The sequence below is a fragment of the Bos indicus genome, chromosome 7 (genome assembly GCF_029378745.1).
Source record: "Bos indicus isolate NIAB-ARS_2022 breed Sahiwal x Tharparkar chromosome 7, NIAB-ARS_B.indTharparkar_mat_pri_1.0, whole genome shotgun sequence".
In the NCBI taxonomy this organism is placed as follows: domain Eukaryota; kingdom Metazoa; phylum Chordata; class Mammalia; order Artiodactyla; family Bovidae; genus Bos; species Bos indicus.
Window position 1 is genome coordinate 99,852,451 of NC_091766.1, and position 22,856 is coordinate 99,875,306.

The 22,856-nt window shown below is 36.2% G+C and overlaps 1 protein-coding gene across 2 annotated transcripts in view; it reads right to left on the bottom strand.

The window, feature by feature from the left end:
* The window catches only part of ST8SIA4 (ST8 alpha-N-acetyl-neuraminide alpha-2,8-sialyltransferase 4), a 103,623-nt gene that overhangs the window by 50,172 nt on the left and 30,595 nt on the right, over window positions 1–22,856 (bottom strand). For both annotated transcript variants that reach the window (XM_019965466.2, XM_070794067.1), the window contains exon 4: window positions 11,111–11,404. In XM_019965466.2, the coding sequence (XP_019821025.1) occupies window positions 11,111–11,404 (294 nt within the window). The remainder of the gene's footprint in view (window positions 1–11,110; window positions 11,405–22,856) is intronic.

Genomic DNA, 22,856 nt, shown 5'->3' on the forward strand with positions numbered 1-22,856 from the left:
TGATTCAGCAAAACTCTGAGAAATTTGGGAGGTTATATTAAGTGATATCCCATTGTTCAACATAATATTATTTAATAAAAAATCAAGAAATAAGTTTACTGATCATGAAATATATAGATAAACTAGAATATATCTTATATTCTGAATAAGAAGAAAAATTCATGTTATTTAAACATTTCAGTAATAATATAATGGAAATAATGCAAAGAAATAGAGGAAACCAATAGAATGAGAAAGACTAGAGATCTCTTCAAGAAAATTAGAAATACCAAGTGAACATTTCATGCAAAGATGGGCTTGATAAAGGACAGAAATGGTATGGACCTAACAGACGCAGAAGATATTAAGATGAAGTGGCAAGAATACACAGAAAAATTGTACAAAAAAGATCTTCACAACCCAGATAACCACAGTGGTATGATTACTCACCTGCAACCAGATATCCTGGAATGCGAAGTCAAGTGGGCCATAGGAAGCATCACAACAAACAAAGCTAGTGGAAGTGATGGAATTCCAGTTGAGCTATTTCAAATCCTGAAAGATGATGCTGTGAAAGTGCTGCACTCAATATGCCAATAAATTTGGAAAACACAGCAGTGGCCACAGGCCTGGAAAAGGTCAGTTTTCATTCCAATCCCAAAGAAAGGTAATGCCGAAGAATGCTCAAATTACTGCAGAATTGCATTCATCTCACATGCTAGCAAATTAATGCTCAAAATTCTCCAAGACAGGCTTCAACAGTACAAGAACCGTGAACTTCCAGATGTTCAAGCTGGATTTAGAAAAGGCAGAGGAACCAGAGATCAAATTACCATCATCCATTGGATTGTCAAAAAAGTAAGAGAGCTGCAGAAGAACATCTATTTGTGCTTTATTGACTATGTCAAAGCCTTTGACTGTGTGGATCACAACAAACTGTGGAAAATTCTTAAAGATATGGGAATACCAGACCACCTGACCTGCCTCTTGAGAAATTTGTATGCAGGTCAGAAAGCAACAATTAGAACTGGACATGGAATGAAAGACTGGCTCCAAATAGGGAAAGGAGTATGTCAAGGCTCCATATTGTCACCCTGCTTATTTAACTTCTATGCAGAGTACATCATGAGAAACGCTGGGCTGGAGGAAGCACAAGCTGGTATCAAGATTGCTGGGAGAAATATCAATCACCTCAGATATGCAGATGACACCACCCTTATGTCAGAAAGCAAAGAAGAACTGAAGAGCCTCTTGATGAACATGAAAAAGGAGAGTGAAAAAGTTGGCTTAAAGCTCAACATTCAGAAAACTAAGATCATGGCATCTGGTCCCATCACTTCATGGCAAATAGATGGGGAAACAGTGGAAACTGACAGACTATTTTTTGGGGCTCCAAAAACACTGAAGATGGTGACTGCAGCCATAAAATTAAAAGATGCTTGCTCCTTGGAAGAAAAGTTATGACCAACCTAGACAACATATTAAAAAGCAGACACATTACTTTGCTAACAAAGGTCCATCTAGTCAAGGTTATGGTTTTTCCAGTAGTCATGTATGGATGTGAGAGTTGGACTATAAAGAAAGCTGAGTGCCGAAGAATTAACGCTTTTGAACTGTGGTATTGGAGAAAATCCTTGAGAGTCCCTTGGACTGCAAGGAGATCTAACCAGTCCATCCTAAAGGAAATCAGTTCTGAATATTCATTGGAAGGATTGATGCTGAAGCTCCAGTACTATGGCCACCTGATATGAAGAACTGACTCACTGGAAAAGACCCTGATGCCGGGAAAGATTGAAGGCGGGAGGAGAAGGGGATGACAGAGGATGAGATGGTTGGATGGCATCACCGACTCAATGGACATGAGTTTGAGTAACCTCCGGGAGTTGGTGATGGACAGGGAGGCCTGGCGTGCTGCAGTCCATGGGGTCGCAAAGAGTCAGACACAACTGATGAACTGAGCTGAACTGAACTCAGAACAATATAGAAGGAAACTTCGTCCTCCAACACAAGAAGAAATTACTAGAAATAATAATTCAAGATGGCAAAATAAATGCCAACAATATAAATACAGAATGGGAGTCTGCTGTATATTAAGCAATGTAAGACAATGTATTTTTGAGTATTGTTTGACACACACAAGGTCTAGCAAAGCAACCTGCATGGAATAAGTTGTTACATATGTATTATTAGGATACTGTACTTTATATACGTATATATAAAACAGTGTATTACACATTATTTAGTCAGTAAAGATATGTAAGGTATTAATAATATATTAATATATTTTAATGTATTATATATTGTATTATATAAGAATGTATTTTGTGAGTATGTATATACAGCATATATGAACACTACTTTTATTTTTCAAGTATGCAAGAAATAAACACTTCTCCAGAAATAATTTTCCATAATTTGCATTTATAGAAAGATCTATGCTTTTTAACAATAACTGCAGAAATCAAAGAAAGAATAATTCAATAGATAAATGGCCCCATAACAAATATATATAATTATCTCTTTTATATCTTCATATATGCACATACATATTTATGTGTGTATATGAATGTGTTTGTGTGTGTGTAACATTCCGATGAGGCTCTTAATTAATTCTGGTCTTGAAAAACCTGAAGAATATTTAAATTCCTAGACAAATGACTTTAAAGCAGGAGTATTTTAGAAAGCTACCTCAGTTATTGTGAAAATCAAAAGTTAAATGATGCCTCCCTTAAGGTTATAGAGAGGATATTCCTGAGGATATTTATGAAAATTCAGTACAAATGTTTGTGGCATTTTTAATATTCATGTGAGTAAGAAAACTAAAGAACAGAACCAGTGAAACTCAAAGCCCAAAGGATCTCGATGATTATTTATGTCAATATCCACATTTTATAGAATATAAATCTGAGTCTCCAGATTGTAAACAGTCTTGTCTATGGTCAGAATAAGAAGGGTTTGTTTTGACTGTCTTTGGAGGTCAAACTCCTAAGTAATTTTTAAAAATTCTGTAAGCCAGTGTTCTCAATTTGGATCAATATAAAAACATGTTTTAAAGAGAATAAGTATTTTTTCTCAGAACCTGAGAAATACATCTGTGAACTCCAATTTGAATGATATTGCTGTAGGTCATGAGGGTTATCCCAAGCATTTCAAATAGAAATTCTTAATTCCAAGCAAATTTAAAGCAGTCATATAGTCAACTTATCTCACACTTGCACATTTCTTTTGTGGTTGCAAAATTATCCTTCAAAGAAAAAAATCATTTGGAATATTTCCCAAATACAAGGGTAGATACATATTCTCAGCTAAAAGTTAAGGAAGAAAGTCATAAAGAGGATTCACATAAAATAGTAAAGAATATGTATGAACTGAATTTATCATTTCCTTAAAAATCATTTTGGTAATTATAAAAATAGAATTTTTTGCCTAATATATATTTTGCAAAAATATATTTAATATATCTTACAGAATAATTGAATTGCATATTAAATCACATTATTGGGTTAAATTCTTTTCAGATTTCAGGTTATACATTGATAATTTTGCTTTCAATATATAAAGAAGAAACCTTGATTTTTATATTTTGTAATCACATTTTTAAAATTTCAACAAGTCATTTTAAAGTTTAAAAATTCCCTCTTCACTCCTAAAGTCTTAGGAAAATTGTTCCATTCTTCACAAGGGAAATTACAACATAGTAATAAGAGTATTAGACATGTGAAGCATCAGAATAAATACAAATGAACAGCTTGCAATCCCAAACCAGTGTAACATTGATGTATTCACTTTAATTTGTAATTATAGTTTATTTTTACAATTTTCCCCATTAGACTACTCTTTCATTATTTTGTAAGACTGTTTCAAAATTAGAAAATAGAGATATTTTCCCCTCCTGTTTCACTTAACATGGCTTGGGAAGAATGGCTATACATTAAAAACCATATCAAATTTTGTGATTGATGGTTATATTTTCAGAGCTTTAAAACATGTACAATTAATTTGATGCTTGAAGTTGGTAAGCCATCATAATTTTCAGAAAGGAAAAAATTTAAATCATGAAGCTTGACAATATGGAAACTAAATGATTCTCATGGGTGTTCAAGGACTTTTTTGGTTTCCAAATCATTTAAAATTTCTATTTGTAACTGTAGTACCTGGAAGAGGCTTTCCATTTTAATACTGTGATGACGTGCATCATAAAATCCATGGACTGCAAGAAAGACCTCTCATGAGACACAACGCTAATAATCCATAGCGGACACAAAATTCTCTAAACTATTTTCCTGAATTGTATTAACCACAGGGTTTCAGAGACATGTGAAAAAATACGTAAAGAATATATCTTTGGGGAGTTTGCTCATGGTTTCATATCATGTGAATCTTCTCTGTTTCATCTCTATCCCCACTTCCTTATTTTCTTTCTGAGTCTCAGTAACTTTGTAGAGTACAAATATTATGCTGAAATGCTACATTTGCATGAATCAATGTGTTAATTCCATTAGTTCCATAAATGAAACAACCTTTCACAAACATCACGTGTACAAATTTCCAATGTGACTTGAAAGGTGAAAGGTACATTTAGGGCTACCTTTTATACCTTAGGCCACAGTTGAGAACTTGACCTTGAGGGGAAAGACGCTGCTGTGTAAGCATGAAAGTAGCAAGTTAAGTTCTTTCTGGAGAATACAAAATAAGTCTTGTCAAAAATACCTAAAGTACAGTAATTAAAAGAAAGCATATCACGGACTTCACTAGTAGTCAGAAGCTTGACTTTGTTGTTCTTTGGAATAAAATGTTTAGAAAATGGTGAGATATTTTATATGTATAAAGTTTATGGAAGAAAAGTGAATAAGACAAACATAAAAGGAGAGGACTGATGAACTAATTAGTAAAAAGTTTTGCACTTTCTATGTTTAAAATATATGCAAAGGGGCTATGTGAATTTACTGTTGTTAAAGATATGTAATTCTATCTAGATTCTAACTTATTGAAAATGCCCTATTTCAATCATTCCTCTGATTAAGTGTTTTGCTGTTGTCAGTAAATGGAGAAAGAAAAACCAGAACCTAGGGAATAAAGTAACAAATCCAAAGTTCATGCAGAGATGCAAACACCCAGAATAGTCAACACAATATTGATGGAGGAATAAGGTCAGAGGATTGACACTACCTGACTGCAAGGCAATACAATATTGTAAAGTAAAATAAATAAAACTGAGCGGAAAAAAAAAAAAACAAACTTACCATAAAGCTTCAGTATTCAGGACAATATGATGTTGGCAAGAACAGATGAAATAGATCAAATGAAACGGTTAAAGAGCCCAGAAATAGACCCCCCCCCCCCCGAATTTAGTCAAGTAATGTTTGAAAAAGAAGCAAAAGTAATACAAAAAGGCAAAGACAGTCTTTTTAAGAAATGGTGCTGGAACTATTGGCCATCCTCATTAAAAAATGACTCCTGATAAAGAACTCGAGACCCTTCACAAAAATTAACTAAAAGTGGATGATAGATCTAAATGTAGAATGAAAAACTATAAAGCTCTTAGATGATGACTCATAAGACAATCTAGATAACTTTGGACTGGTGATGACTTCTTAGATACAACACATAAAGCACAATCAATGAAAAAATAATTGATAAACTGGACTTCATTAAGACAATGGGAACAGAATGAAAAGACAAGTCACTGTCTTGGAGAAAATATTTTCAAAAGACATATCTGATAAAGGATAGTTATCCAAAATACACAAAGAAACTCTACAATAAAAAAAATGGGCCAAAGACTTCAACAGATATCTCATTAAAGAAGAGATGTAGGTGGAAAATAAGCATATTCTAAGACACTTCACATCATATGTTATAAAAGAAATGTAAATTAAAACAACAAGTGAAAGTTAAAGTCACTCAGTCACGTGTGACTCTTTGAGACCCCATGTACAGTCCATGGAATTATCCAGGCCAGAATATTGGAGTGAGTAGCCTTTCCCTTCTCCAGGGGATCTTCCCAACCCAGGGATTGAACCCAGGTCTCCGGCATTGCAGGTGGATTCTTTACTAGCTGAACCACAAGGGAAGCTCAAGAATACTGGAGTGGGTAGCTTATCCCTTCTCCAGCAGATCTTCCTGACCCAGGAATCGAACCAGGGTCTCCTGAATTGCAGGTGGATTCTTTACCAGCTGAGCTAACAGGGAAGGTATCACTATGTACCTATTAGGATGACCAAAATCACCCAAATATAAACTGAAAACACCAAATGCAGAGAAGGATGTGGAACAACAGCAATTCTCGATCATTTCACCCAAATATAAACTGAAAACACCAAATGCAGAGAAGGATGTGGAACAACAGCAATTCTCAATCATTATTAGTTTGAGTGTAAAATGATAGTCACTTTGGAAGACAATTTATCAATTTCTTACAACACCAAACATACTCTTATCATGCTGCTGCTGCTGTCGCGTCAGTAGTGTCCGACTCTGTGCGACCCCATAGACGGCAGCCCACCAGGCTCCTCTGCCCCTGGTATTCTCCAGTCAAGAATACTAGAGTGGGTTGCCATTTCCTTCTCCAATGCATGAAAGTGAAAAGTGAAAGTAAAGTCACTCAGTTGTCCAACTCTTCACGACCCCATGGACTGTAGCCCACCAGGCTCCTCCATCCATGGGATTCCAGGCATAAGACTCAGCAATCAAATGAGTTGAAAACTATGTCCACTCCAAAACCTGCACTCAGATGTTTTTATTACTTCATTCATAATTGCTAAAACTTAGAAGAAATAGATGAAAGAATAAACTGGTACATCAAAACAATGAAGCATTATTTAGCCCTAAAAAAGGAATGAGATATCAAGCGGTAAAAAGATATGAAAAGAAACTTAAATGCATACTACTAAGTGAAAGACACCAATATGAAAAGGTGACATACTGTATGGTTCTAACAATACGACATTTGGGAAAAGACAAAAAACTATGGAGAAAGTAAACACATCAATGCTTGCTATGGGTTCATGGGAGAACGGGATGACGGTCTGAGCATATATGATTTTTAGGACAAGGAAACATTATATGATACTATAATGGTGGATACATGTCATATAACATCTGTCAAAAACCATGGAATGTACAATTAAGGGTAAACTCTGGTATAAAGTATTGGACTTCGGGTGATGATCTATAAATTCAGGTCCACTAATTGTAACAAATGTAGGTCTCTGGTAGAAGATTTTGACCACAGAGACCATGCATGTGTAGGGGCAGGGAGTATATGGAACATCTCTGCACCATCTTCTCAATTTTTCTGTGAACATAAAACGGCATGAAAAATAGTCTATTGGGAAAGTACTCATTCACAGTAACCTTGAATTTTCTTATTAGTTTCCTACAATCAAGGAGTACTTAAAAATATTTGTATTTAATCCTAAGATATCACTGGTGTATGTGTATGTGTGCATGCTAAGTCACTTCAGTCATGTGCAACTCTTTGAGACCCTTTGGACTGTAGCCCACCAGGCTCCTCTGTCCATGGGATTCTCCAGGCAAGGATCCTGGAGTGGGTTGCCATGCCCTCCTCCAGGGGATCTTCCCAATCCGACCCAAGGATCGAATCCGAGTTTGTTATGTCTCCTGGCAGGCAGCCAGGTTCTCTACCACTACGGCCACCTGGGAAACCCGAGTGTGTATATGTATATGTATGCATACATGTATATGGATGTGTACATGCAAGCATATATGTATATGAATGTGTATATGTATATGTATGCGTACGTGTATATGGATGTGTACATGCAAGCATATATGTATATGAATGTGTTCGAGTATGTGTGTGTGTGTGTGTGTGTGTGTGTAAGACAGGACAGAGTGACTTCTTTGCTTTTCTATGAATCAGTGATACTCTAACACATCAAAAAAGAAGATGTGTGGAGAAATAAAGATTTCACTAAAGGTAAATTCATGGGCAATTATAAAAGTTAGTATTATTCTAACAATGGTTTGTAACTACTGTCATCTGTTTCTACATGACTTAAGAGAGTAATACATTAAAAATTGTTAGTGTGAAATCTAGGATTACTGTAATTTTGGTTTATATCTAAATCTTGTTTTCTACATAATTTAGGATACTAACGCATTAAAAATATTAGTTTATGTTTTGGGACACACCATGTATAAAAATATAATTTTGTGACACCAACAATGGGAAGTAGTGGGGACAAAACTTTTTGCGTGTCACTGAAGTTCAGCTGGTATAAATTCAAATAAAAGTGTTATAACTTTAAGATTTCAAATGAAATCCCCATGGTAACTACAAAGAAAATAGCTCCAGAATACACACAAAAGAAATGAGAAAAAAATTCAAATGTTTCACTACACACATAGACACACAAAATATTAAAAAACAAAAGACAGTAATACAAGAACAGGAGTGACTATACCAATGTCAGACAAAACAAATTTTAACTTAAGTAAATTATAAGAAACAATGAAGGACATTACACAAAGTGAAATAAGCCAGTAATAAAAAGACAAATACTGTATTATTCCACTCATATAAGGTAGTTGCTGCTGCTACTGCTGCTAAGTCGCTTCGGTCATGTCCGACCCTGTGTGACCCCATAGACGGCAGCCCACTAGGCTCCCCCATCCCTGGGATTCTCCAGGCAAGAACACTGGAGTGGGTTGCCATTTCCTTCTCCAATGCATGAAAGTGAAAAGTGAAAGTGAAGTCGCTCAGTCATGTCTGACTCTTAGCGACCTCATGGACTGCAGCCTACCAGGCTCCTCCGTCCATGGGATTTTCCAGGCAAGAGTACTGGAGTGGGGTGCCATTGCCTTCTCCAATAAAGTAGTTAAAGTTGTCCAAATCATAAAAACAGATAGTAGCATGGTGACTGCCAGTGAGTGGGGGGAGAAGGGAATGGGGAGCAATTGTTGTAAGATAAAGAGTTTCAGTTTGCAAAAGGAAGAGAGTTCTGCATGCAGATAGTAGTGATGGTTGTACAACAAAACGAATGCACTTCATTCCACTAAACTGTACACTTAAAATGGTCGAGATGGTAGATTTTCTGGAATGTGTGCTTTATCACAATTTTTAAATGAAGGAAAAAATATAGACTAAATTAAGTGAAGTGAGTGAAGTCACTCAGTCATGTCCGACTCTTTGCGACCCTGTGAACTGTAGCCTACCAGGCTTCTCCGTCCATGGGATTCTCCAGGCAAGAATACTGGAGTGGGTTGCCATTTCCTTCTCCAGGGGATCTTCCCGACCCAGGGATCAAACCCGGGTCTCCCACATTGGAGGCAGACGCTTTAACCTCCAAGCCACCAGGGAAGCCCAAATTAGATTTTGTTAAAATTAAATTCCCGTACATCAAAGGGTAACATTTAGAGAGTGAAAAGCAAACCACAGACTGGAAAAAATATTTGCAATACACATGATTAATAAAGAAATTAAAAAGATATGTTCCTAGCACAACACATTACGAAGTTTCTCTCTATTAAGAACACATCTTTTTTTTTTTTCAGACTCAATCTGTAATTACAGGAATCAGTAACTTAAAAAAAATTACTTATCTTCTGAATGCATGTATTTTATCTTTGTTAAAACTTTATGCCAAATGTCAAGAGAATGAAAGTTGAATAACCAGGATCTAATTGCAAGAATGCAATTTAATTGTGTGCAGAATAACGATTAAAAAAAAAAAAAACTGTCTCAAGAATTAAACAAAGAAATGACAAATTCCTGAAGGAAATTATCTCAAAAACAAAACAAAACAGAAAACACCTTAGCCCAGTCCAAATGACAGTGTATAAAGTAAGCTATTTTTAACTCTAAGTTTGGAAAGATTTTTCTTTTGGGACTTCTGTCCGTTGTATTTAATTACCCTGAACTTGCCCATCGTTTTCATGTCCACTGACTTTTCTCCACATTTTTATCATTTTATGAGTAAATTGAACAAAAGCCTATATGGTCTTTGTATCTCTAGCACTTCTCCTTGTCAATAGAGTCTGCAGTTACAAGATTTAATCTCCTAAATTCACATATCTAATGATGCTTCACGAAGGATAAAATTGATTATCTTCCGAACCAGATCACAAAAGTTATCTTGTATCCTATTGCACCAAAATGGACTCCATTACACAAATTTACAACGCATTAAATTATTTTCCTGCCTCAGTTTGCTCTAATGATGCAATAACATTTCCTTCTGGTTTCTTCTTTTTTCCCCTGACAATCACTTTAAAGTTCTTAAAAATTACTTCTCGCATTAAAACTCCAGTTCAGATGTTAGATTTTTAGGACTTCTTTGTTGACATGAGGAACAGATTCTACACTTCAGACAATATTCCCCCTTATCATTGTTTATGCCTTAGCTCACTGTACAGGCCTCTATTTCTACCAGAAAGCCTATGCATTCCTCTAAAGCAGTGATCAGCTCTTTAATTTTGAATCTACAGTATCTGACATTCAGTTGATATTTAATAAATATACAGTATTGCTTATCTTTGTGTTATGCATGTTACACACATATGTATGCACGACTGAAGTTAGCCTTTTGGTTGTTTGCCACTTTGAGACAAGAGTCTACTCCTGAGGTCTTTCTGTTGAGCTTGTATTAATAAAACGAAAATATTGACATAACCCATAAAAGTGGCATCTGTGACTTTAGTGGGGAAGCATTAAGGCATATTATCTCAGCCAGCTTTATCACTGGTTGGCCTCTTAACTACAGATGGGATTTAATTGCTTCTTACAGACATTTAACATTTAGGCTTCCACAACATTGCCCACTAGCTATCTAGCACTTCTGTTCATAGTTTTTACCCCAAATTCATCAAATTATACTATGAATTCTTATTATTCTTTAATGCAGCAACATATAAAAATCAGTAGTTTGTTTATAAGCAGATAAAAGTAAGCGCCAAGATCATATGTTTGCCTTTTCAAAGAAGAGAAGCGCTAAAATAAAATAGTAGGTAAACAAAATTCAAGTTGGTAAGCAGAGTAGCCATTAGAAAACAATAGAAACTATATATATATATATAAAAATTACTGAAGTTCCTTCTGGTCTAGGGAAACTGTGTAGGTATACGCACCATTGTGCCAAGGACAGACTGGTCCTTTGCAGACACTTACCCTCTGACAGCATGAATAAGTCTCAGTGATGGATAGGCAGTCCGCACTTTGAGTTTATTCTTAAGGATTAACGCATTAACCCACTCCACGTGCTTCTCTCCTCCTTTGACCATGAAAGCAGGGATCCAAAGGACACTGTCATTCAGCATGGAAAGTCTATGAACAAATTTTTCTCTGTCACTCTCATTCCGAAAGCCTCCAAACGCTCTTTGTACAACTGATGGATTCATGGTAATAAAATCTGATTTAGTTCCCACATCTGCAGCAAACTCCACCACAGGGGCTAGATTACACCTGAAGAGGGAAAAAATTAATGGACAAATGAAAAGTAAGTACGAAGCATTCACTTATAAAATGGCATTCATGAACAGAAAAAGCGGAGTGAGCATGTTTTTCGTTTTTCAGTTTTTTTAACTAGGTAGGGAAAAAAAACATAATCTGCCTGGTAAAATTACATTCTCAGCAAGTCATCACACTTTCAGGAATACAGTACTGTCTTCAATAAGGGTTATAATGGGGCTCAAATTGTCATTTATACTAATACAACCTGTTGTTGAAGAATACTTATTGCTATTATCTTCATAAAACCACATGATATGAATTTCTAATAGGGGAATTTATGATGGTAAATTCATAAGAGCTCTGCCATGAAGTAGGCAGTCTAAGCCACATGCTGTTCTAGAAGTAAAACACACTTGACCTGATAGTCTAACCTGCACCACTTGTCAAGCTTAAGTCATTTCAACAAGTTTCTAAACATATGTAAGTGGAGATGGCTTTTCTGTACCCTGAGGTTAAGGGAAAAATGTAACTCCTTGCAACATTTTCCACAAACCTATTTGTAATTGCTTTCCCTAGGCCTAAACGGGGAGGAAAAGTAAGAAAATGGAGTTACTGCATTTAATATACCTCTTTGTGATGTTACCAGAGAAAAATCCTCTACCAAGGGATCAGATATCTTTCTGTCCCTTTTGAGGACATCCTCAAAATGCCTGCCTTCCCTACTAATCAGACATGAGCCCTTTGTGGAAGAGGACCCCTGTTCTCAACACCCGAGCTCCTGAGCCTCACAAAGTACCTGATTCTGATTCTATTCTTGTAACCTGATTTTTGCATTTTAAGAAAGCTTTGGAAAGCACCTGGAATTTGTCTTCCACTTTTGATACTTTGATTCTGTCACAAAGAGTTCTGGATTTGATTAAACTTGAAAAACAGCTTTTAAATTTTACAATAGTTTAACTTGCTGAAAAAAAAGGGCACATTTTAATTAGTTGATCAGTGAAAAATTAGATTTTTAACAAACAAGAGTTTGCTATTTGGAAAAAAAAATAATTTGAATCTATACATTCATGAAAACACACTCACAGATTTTTTTTTGTTTTCTTTTCTTTTTGGTTGTTTACATCAACCTTTCAAGTGAAGGGAAGATAAACTAATTTCCTCTTGCTGCATTTTTGCAGGTTTGACTGCATTATGAAAGTTTCTCACATTTCTCTACCTGCTGCATTTCTCCACATTAATTAAATCTCAAACCAGTTAAATTGAATTAGAAAGTAAAGTGTGTGTTCTTCTATTAAAATTATTGGCTTATATATCGCTCCTTATCTCTCTTAATTAATATATCTGACTACTTCCTAGATCTCTGACAACACTTATCTAACACAACAAATATCTTTCATCTCACACAATTAAGCAGAGTCTCTGTTATCTAGGCTGAGCTACCGAGAGAAAACAAAGTTAACACATCATATTATTTAGAAATAATCTCAAGTCATGTAACTTTAAGTATACCCACTAGATTATGTGATAGAGTACTTATCTGTCTCCATCCATGATCCATGCCCTGTTGGAGATTAGTTATTCCTCATTCCTCTCACAGTAAGGATACTAGCGATGGGACTGCCCTGGGAAAGAACAGCTACATGCGAACAGAACAAACTGAGCATCTTACAGTGTAACTCACAGAAGACTAAGGATATGGTTATTTTTAAAGTCTGAAAATTCACTCCACATCAGCTTCAAAAATAGTCTAAAATTCTAACCAAGCTGATTATAAGATGGATTTGGAAAGTGTGGAAATACATTCTGAACAACATGGGTGCAGACACTTCCCCTTCCTTAGGTAAAAAAATAGACAGCACTTGCTAACACGGCAGTTAACGTGTCCTGTCTGGGGAGATAGCTTCAGACAGATCGTTCTGCTGTAATGATACCTCAGCCATCCTTTTCAGAGGGTTCTACCAGAGGAAAAACAATATCTATAAATGTCATTTTCTCTATAATTGTATAAGTAATCAGAGCCATCCCTGTTAAAGACAGCCAAGATAACATCCCAATGAATTATCTTTTCAGGAAAAAAAAATGACTTAGTTTATGCTTTTCATTCCTTTTTATCACATGTTTAAAAGCCCCTCCACATCTCATGTTTGCAAACACCCACTCTTTTAGCCTCAGCTCAGTTTCTGAAACAGGACTGTCTGGCCAGGTGTTATTGAAGAGTTAATAAGGCAGTCATCAATAAAGCTGGGTGCTGAAAGACAGGGACTTTCCACCTTGGAAACAAAAGGAAATTAACAGAATAACACGATTTCTGGAGAACAGGGGTGATCAAGAGGGAACTAACGTATCTGAGGAGGTAAAAAACGCTAAGTGGCTGTGATGCAAACTGAAAGGGCATCAGGCGATCAAAGATTCATCAGTTCACCTGAGCTTCACTGTAAAGTTTCTATGACCCAAGCACAGCCCCATCAGGCTTTGCAAAGGATGGAAATGGGAGTACTGAAAATAGCGCGACAGAGGACACACCGTAACATGTCGACTATGCTGGCTCGGCATGCCTGCTTGTTCTTTTTGTTTGGAGTGCCTATGCCTAAGTTTTTACTGGAAGGAAAGATTAATATCACGTCCACATGTGGCCAGAAAATTAACTTTGCTGCGGTTGGATTAGATATGTAGTCATATAATTAGCTGAATCATATAATCAGGGCAAGCATTAAGGAGGCCAAAATAACCAACCAGCTGTGTTGTACTCCAGCAATTCAGTAGACTCGTTGTGAACTTCACAGCATTACTAGTAGCAATGGTGCTGATTGAGCAAGATTATAAATAGGTTTGCAATCACACATTCTTTATCTTCCTTTTTAATAACTCTTCTCAGGGATTACAATAATCAAAAGTAGCCAGAATGGGTAGCAAGCATTTATGAAGCATTATTTCACATTATTCTTAATCTTGTAAAATTGAAGAGGGCTCGATTTTTAAATGGTGGATTTCTGTGAGTCAAAACTACTGAGTATACAAGAATATTTAATGCACTCAAGTTCCACTTCTTTAGCCAAATTAAATTTGTGTGTGTGTGTTAGTTGCTCAGTTGTGTCCAACTCTTTTTTGACCCCATAGACTGTAGCCCACCAGGCTCCTCTGTCCATGGGACTTCCAGGCAAGAGTACTGGAGTGGGTTGCCATTCCCTTTTCCAGAGGATCTTTCCAACTGAGGGATGGAACCCTGATCTCATGCATTGCAGGCAAATTCTCTATCATCTGAACTACCAGGGAAGCCCCAAAATTTTATACTGACCAACTATTTTGACATATCAAAAACATGAAACCATATCTAAGAATTAGGTATGGTGGACAAACTCACTGCTTATTCAAAGCTGCCCAATTTTCTATTTGTTTGTGTTTATTTTTCAAGACTGATTAAAACCTTTGGGAATGCAGCCAGCTCCATTTCCACCCTAGACCTCTGAAATTTCTTCTGTGATCTCAAGCTAGATGTGATGCCTTCTCAACAGTCCTTTTATGTAGAATTGAAGGCACTTTCATTTATCTCATGGCCATATAAAATATTCTTTAATGTATTTTAATTTAATTTTTTAGGAAAGCTGTGCTTATTTCACAATAATCGCTCAAGACCACCTCATTCTCCAGCAAGACATATCTTTTAGACTTGGCAATATTCTCTGCATTTCCCTTAAGTTATGGCTGAACAGTCTAAGCAACTAGGAGGTCCCTCTTTCAAAAGTTCAACAGATATGCCTTAAGAGTTCATTGTGCAAATACAATACATTGCTCAGAATTTTTTTTTTTTTTCTGGCTATCTTACTCTTTGTGCTAGTTGGCAATGATGTAATCTGGCCAAAGTATGATCCTGACATTTATTACTAGTAATAGCAATAAGAAAATGCTCAAGTAGCCACATGTTTACATATCCCACAGCGTGTGTTACATACCTTTGTGCTACCTACAGAACTAGTCATTGGAGACACTGAGGTGAAACAGCATGCACTGTGATACAGGAGGATGTCAATAACAACTAAGTGGATTACAGCCTTATCTTCATTCTTTCTCACATTAATGTTCAGACAAGTTCCAATCACATAATTTTACAAACACACCCTTTTTTCTGTTAGCCAGTCTCACTGTTTGCTGTACTAACACTGAAATCCCATCATAAGCTGGGAACCACATTTGTCAACTGACAATGAAATGGGAGATGACCTCTTTTCTTTTCTGCCCTGAGAGGAAGCACATGGTTCCTAGCTGCTCCCATCCTGTTTTTGAGCTTGAAGAGTCAAGAGAACATTGACTCTCTAATACCTGGTTTTATTCTAGGCTTTGTGGTTACCCTCTCAACTCTGCTAGGGGAAGCCGAAACACGCAACCTCTCAGCCTCTCTGGCTTTTCCTGAGGTGAAGGCAGTAGAACTGAAGCCAATACTTTTTGCAATACTTTGAGGTCAGGAGTGGTATTATCTTCACTTAGGGGTGAGGTTAAGAAACAAGTTTAAGGACATAGTGTATAGAAAATAAAAGATAACTATTTAAAAATTACTCCAGGACAGGTGTTTTAATTGACACTATTTACACACTGATTTCTTTCAGAATCAGTGAAAATCTCTATATGTTCATCTTTCACCCAACCCTCCTGTAAGGAACAGAATGCCTTATCATTTGGTCTTAAGCATAGTCTACAAGGCCAGTCAGTCACAACATTCCCCAAACATCGAGCAATTATTGAACAAAGGGGTTTTAAATATCTAACACAGCAAAACAATAGTTACACTTCAGGTCTCTTGAAAGAAAGGATTTTTAAAAATGCTAGTAAAATGATTAAATAGCTAGCTGATGTCACTTTTTGAAATAGGAAGCCTAGGGTTAACAGATGACTTATATGTGGTATAATATTACATAGTAGACAAAGTGTAAGAGTTGGAAATGAAGCATCATGTTGAAGATTTGAATTTTCAGTATGGTAGATGAACACAAAAACACAGAAACACACATTATGCGTTATGCTTGCTGATAACAATGAATAAACTCCTCAAGTTGACAGAAATAAATGCAAATGACACATATCATGAAAATGACTAAGTGACTAAGTAGAAAAGAGGTTTCTTTTCACAAGCCCAGATTTGTTATATTACTGGCAGGGGTGGGAAAACAGTGTCATATTATTTCTAGGGAAATCACAGAATCAAAAAAAAAAATCAAACTCATTCTAGAAGACAATGATCCATGTAACGGAGAAATATCTTAGATTATGTCATTCCCATACTTCAGTCAAAATCAAAATAGCATCACCCATTTGGCAAATTTGCTACAACTGCACAGATATTATTCAATAAAACTTAAGTTTTTTTCTAGGGGGGAGAAGGAAAGGAATGCCAAAGAATGAACATACTGTGCTTAAATCAAATGAATTTCCATGCATGTGATTGTTTTCTTTTTCACAAAGTGAATATATATAGTTGCAAGACTAATATTTATTTGAATTATACATGTAAGTTTCTTGAAAATGCATATGAAATGAATATTAAGCATATACTATAAATACTTCCTTTGTAATTAAAATGAAGGATCATTTTAACTTTTCTGAAAGGGGTATAAAGAAAAAATTCTGGCAAAAAATTCCTGTTGAGGAATTCCTTTTTTCTGGTAAAAATTCATTACTGGAAATATTTAAGACAAGGAAAACCAAGCAAGATTCTTAGGATGTATTTTTCAGCCCTCTTGTCCTAGTCAGGGAACTGAACTACTCCATTTATCAGTGGTTGCTGAGCAGTTACTATTTTTTCTACAGAGGGAAAAACTGATTTAGTATGGAATTTATGTCCTTAAAAATTATGTTGTACATTAAAAGGAAAGAAACAGCATTCGTGAAATATTATAGCTGATACTTTAATCACCCACGCCAGAAAACCAAGGCAGAAAAACTATAACATTTTCTCTTTGCAATTCATAGTGTTAATAAACTAAGTACCACGTGACCGTTATGGTGGTGGTGGGAAACACACCCGAATTTTCTAACATTTAGTGATGATACCAGCAAACTCGTCACAGTAATACCACGCTGACACAACTTTCTTGTCTAAGAAGACAAAAACTTGTCATTCTAAACTACAAATGCACTTTTCATTTCTTTTGAAAGTACAATCCAAGATTAAAAGATGATTTCTTACTTAGTATATATAATCTATTTGACACATGCTCCTGGAAAGACAGTTGATATAATGTTCAGAAGAGTCAGGTATTCTGATGCTCACCAAGCATTCAGAAAAGTATCATACCACGTGTGGATAAAAATGAATGTTTCATTTCCTAATATCACAAGGCAGGCCGAGGCCATCTCACATTAATTACATCATATTTATTCTAAGTGGGTCTTTCTCTATCTCCATTTAGCAGAAAGTCACATTCTGACTGACCAGAAGGACTTGATCTCCACAATTCTTTTATCTTCCGTATCTGGTTCATCACAAAGCCCTAAAAATCCATCTCAGAAAATCTCTCCTGAGTATGTTCTCTCTTCTTCATTCTTATCGGTATTTTCAAAGCTTAGGCACTGCCATGTGCGTTTGAACTATCACTGGAATAATTTCCGAATTGATTACTACTTAGCTATAACAACTGATGAATCATGAATTGATCTGCAATTTTTAAATAATGAAGGAGAATAAAATGGATTATAACAGAACATGACAGTGTTCCATGCACATCACGTTATGGAAATTTATTTCAGGTTTACATGTGTGTAGCATTAATGACCATAGCTGGAGAAGCAACAGGAGGAGGATATCATGATATAAGTTGTATTTCTTGCTGTAATGTTTACTAAGCAGTACTGAAAAACACTGCTCTAACCAGTTCTATAAAACCCGGACTCCAACTTGATCTGTCTGTTTCAAGGATGGTATCATCTTATTAATAAGCATGTTGCTGCTGCTGCTGCTGCTAAGTCACTTCAGTCGTGTCCGGCTCTATGTGACCCCATAGACAGCAGCCCACCAGGATTACCCATCCCTGGGATTCTCCAGGCAAGAACACTGGAGTGGGTTGCCATTTCCTTGTCCAATGCATGAAAGTGAAAAGTGAAACTGAAGTCGCTCAGTCGCGTCCGACTCTTCACGACCCCATGGACTGCAGCCCACCAGGCTCCTCCATCCATGGGATTTTCTAGGCAAGAGTACTGGAGTGGGGTGCCATCGCCTTCTCCAATTAATAAGCATATTTGATCACAATACTATCCCAACCAAAACCTTCAGTGACACCAGTCCAAGGGTTTTCATAACTTGCCCATACCCTTTCTTTCCAGAATTTTCTCTCTACATGTTTGCCTGTCTTGCATCCCAATGGCATCAGACTACTCCATGTAGTTCTCTGCCTGTGTCTCTTTATTTATGATGAACATCTCTGAGTGAAATTACTCCCTCTCTAAGACACTCTAGCCTCCAACCTCAAAATGTCCTATCTTTTCCTAAAACTCAAAGGTTAATATCCTTTGCAATGCTTTATATGTTTTCTTTGGCAGAATCGACTGCTTCTGTAGCACTGATCTAAAATATTTACCTTATCTTTATTCTATCACATATGGAACTCCATTACTTTTAGTTGCTTGTATAGGGTTGCTATCTCTTTCATGCAATTAGTTAAGCTAACTATAATAATAACATTGGTTATTCTGTGTATGTGAATTGAGAATCTGTTTAGTTTACAGGGGTTACTTGATCTCTTAGTCTTCTAGGAGTGCTGCTGAAGCTCTTAACCAAGTCCTGAAAATTCACAGGCCTCTGGGTCACAGGTTAACATAACTCTGAAAAATGGGCAATTTTGCTGGGCTATTTCCCCATTTAAAGGGGACAGGCTCTCGTGGGCTAATGATGATAAATGCCAAAGAAAACAAAACTACCACTTGGTTTGTGCCCCAAGGGCGTCAGTTCATGAGCTCTGCACTAAATCTTCTGATTCTCTGTACAACCACTTCAATTTTCACTTTTAACGTGTTTGTTCTGTTAAATACATTAAAGGCGTTTCATTAGAAAGCTGATACAGCGTGTGTTTGGGGAAGTGAATTAAGGATCACCAAACATACTAATAAACAGGTGTTAAGCTGAAAACTCTGAAGCTGATAAAATGTTTAACCCTCAGAAGGTGTGCTAACTGAAATACACAAAAATGGAAACACAACCGTCCTTTTTAGTTGGAATTACTTACGTTACAGTAAGAAATGCGATCTGTTTCATTGACGCGCCTATTCTAGGTGACCTGTGTTTTCTGTGTGCAAAGCCATCATCATTCAAAACAAGCAAGGAAAGCCTAGAGGAGTTCTAAGGGCTGATAATAATTTTTCAGTCTGATTTTTAAAAACACTCACAAGTCAAAATGTACCCATAAGAGAACATACAGGGGTGACAGGTGGAGAAAAGAAACTATGCTGCTTAGCATTCACCGACTGGTGGGGTCCCCTTCTCCCTTTTATTAAAGTCTCACAGTTTCAGTCCGTGGACCAAGACAGCGTTCTGTTTCTTTGTTAAACATCACATAAAATGTTGAGATATGCCTAAAAGTCTATTATACATTAAAATTACCCAAGACTCTGAAATCTCAGCAGATAATTAAAGAATGGATCAGAAACATCTTTGTATTAAAGGAATCAAACAATACATTCCAAATGTTAATAGCTTTCTTAAGTTACATACAGAAGATCATGCCTAGAAAAGTTGAAAACATAAACTGAGGGACAAGGCATGTGTATGTATGTTTAAAAGGTAAGTAGGATTATTATTAACGATCTCAATCACTGATGTTAAAAAGCATGAAAAGCATATCCCTGCAATCCTTCGATAAGATGGTGTATGCCAAGAGCAGGGGCAAGCATATCCATACAAACACAACATTCCTGGAAAGGGGGCTATTTTCCTGTCCCAAGTTGAACAGCTTTAAAACTCAGTTTCACTCACTTTTATAATTAATTTCTTGTGTCTACCTGGCAGCAATGCTATGTTCTTAGTTCCATTTTTACTGTTATTATTACTGTTACTGTCCTGTTTTGTTATTCCTCTCTCCATCAGACTGTCTCCTCCATCAGACTGTGAACTTCAAACAGAATACACCATGTAATTTATCCCTATATCCCAAATACTGACTGAAATCCCTCAGATCTTGTCATCTAGTGGCTGCTTGATAATTATTAGTTGAATGAAGAAATACTTGCTGATTTGACTACAAATTAATGGAGTCACTGCTTCCATTTAAAACTTCAAGTAAATGCTTCTTATCTGTTATTTAGGAGACATATATTTGTGCCAAATGTGATTTCCGTACTTACAAAGTAATTGTGGACCCTAACTCTGGACTTCTTTTCTAAACAATTATTAATCACAATAGAAAAGTCCCTCTCAATTCTTTATAGGATCACCATGCTCTTGACATTGTTTAGTCTGATCATTTATATAATTCACTAAACATAATAAGACCTATCATATACTACCTTATGCCAGATACTATACATATCTGTTATTCAAACTTACAGCACATCCAAATAATTAAGTATAAGTAAGTAATCATATCCTACAAATGAAGAAAAAAGTTTCAGTTTATGAACCTTCAGAGTTGGGATTTAAATCCAACTTTGTATCTAAAACATTATGAATCCAAAATTTACTGCACAATACTGCATCCAAATGATTTTCATTGTCTAAAACACATATTCATTTTCTCCCCGCCCCCACACACTACACTTGGCACTAAAGACAGAATATTAAAAGCAACAGACTACAAAATCTGTAAGTTGCAGTTTTATGTGTTTGTTTAAAAAAATATTTCCAGATTACTCAGGTAGTGATAGAGCTGTAACATGACCCCAAATTTCCTAAGTCCCTGTTTATCACTCGTCTTATCTATACCTCAGGCCTTTAAGATAATTTTCAAAGTTAAAATTGTTCTCATTTCCAATTTAAGAACAGTGTTGGTATTCACTACATGGAAAAACATGCAAACACACAACACTAACAAGAACAGGAGCCTAATTACTTTTCAAATATAGGGCACTTGCAAGTCTCCCCCAAAAGACAATCACTACAAACATTTGGTACCAAATTGAATTCTAATATTCTGGAAAAAGATTCCATTAATGGCATAAATCAAGCTGTAGTTCCAAGAATCTTGGTGGATGCCAGTGAAATAGATGGGAAATTCTGAATGAGATGGGAATACCACACCACCTGACCTGCCTCCTGAGAAATCTGCATGCAGGTCAAGAAACAACACATAGAACTGGACATGGAACAACAGACTGGTTCCAAATAGGAAAAGGAGGACGTCAAGGCTGTATATTGTCACCCTGCTTATTTAACTTATATGCAGAGTACATCATGAGAAACGCTGGGCTGGAGGAAGCACAAGCTGGAATCAAGATTGCTGGGAGAAATATCAATAATCTCAGATATGCAGATGATACCACCCTTATGGCAGAAAGTGAAGAGGAACTAAAAAGCCTCTTGATGAAAGTGAAAGAGGAGAGTGAAAAAAATGGCTTAAAACTCAACATTCAGAAAACTAAGATCATGGCATCTGGTCCCATCCCTTCATGGCAAATAGATGGGGAAACAGTGGAAATAGTGGCTGACTTTATTTTTCTGGGCTTCAAAATCACTGCAGATGGTGATTGCAGACATGAAATTAAAAGACGCTTGATCCTTGGAAGAAAAGTTATGACCAACCTGGGCAGCATATTAAAAAGAGACATTACTTTGCCAACAAAGGTCCATCTAGTCAAAGCTATGGGAGGTCTTATTTCCCAGAAAAATGTCAGGGTCCTTTCCCAAAACTATCCTAAATGATACTGCTGTGAAACAATTTCTCTCTCTTTTGATAGTACTTTTATTCACCAGTTCCTCATGTATTTTGTACATATGGTGACTTCCCAAGGCCCTGACCTCATCACACTTAGAATAATCTGTATAAATCACTAAAACTTAGTCTTGATCTATAAATAACAAACTTATGTAGGGCTACAGTCCATGGAATAGCAAAGAGTCAGACACGACTGAACGACTAAGCACAGCACGTAGTTCTCAAAGGGGAAAGGTTTATGTATGTAAAGTTGAACCACTTCGCTATACACCTGAAATTAACACAGCACTGTAAATCAACTATATTTCAATCAAAATTAAAAAGAAACAAACACAAATTTAGTCTTGTTTTTCTTTGGCTGAGAAGTAAAACCCTTCCCATGATTTTAGGTCTTAACATTGGCTTGCATACATCAGGAGACAAGGAAATACTCCTGGACCAGAGGAAACAGAAAACCAGATTAGAGGATACACAGTATTAAGCAAAGAATGCTATTTATACAAGTTGATTGATGAGAAGGAAATTTATTCATAGAACATGACAGCCAGAAGGGAAAAAATTCAAACCACAATGCAAGTTGACAGGCTCTATTCCAAAGTTGTCTATTGAATCAT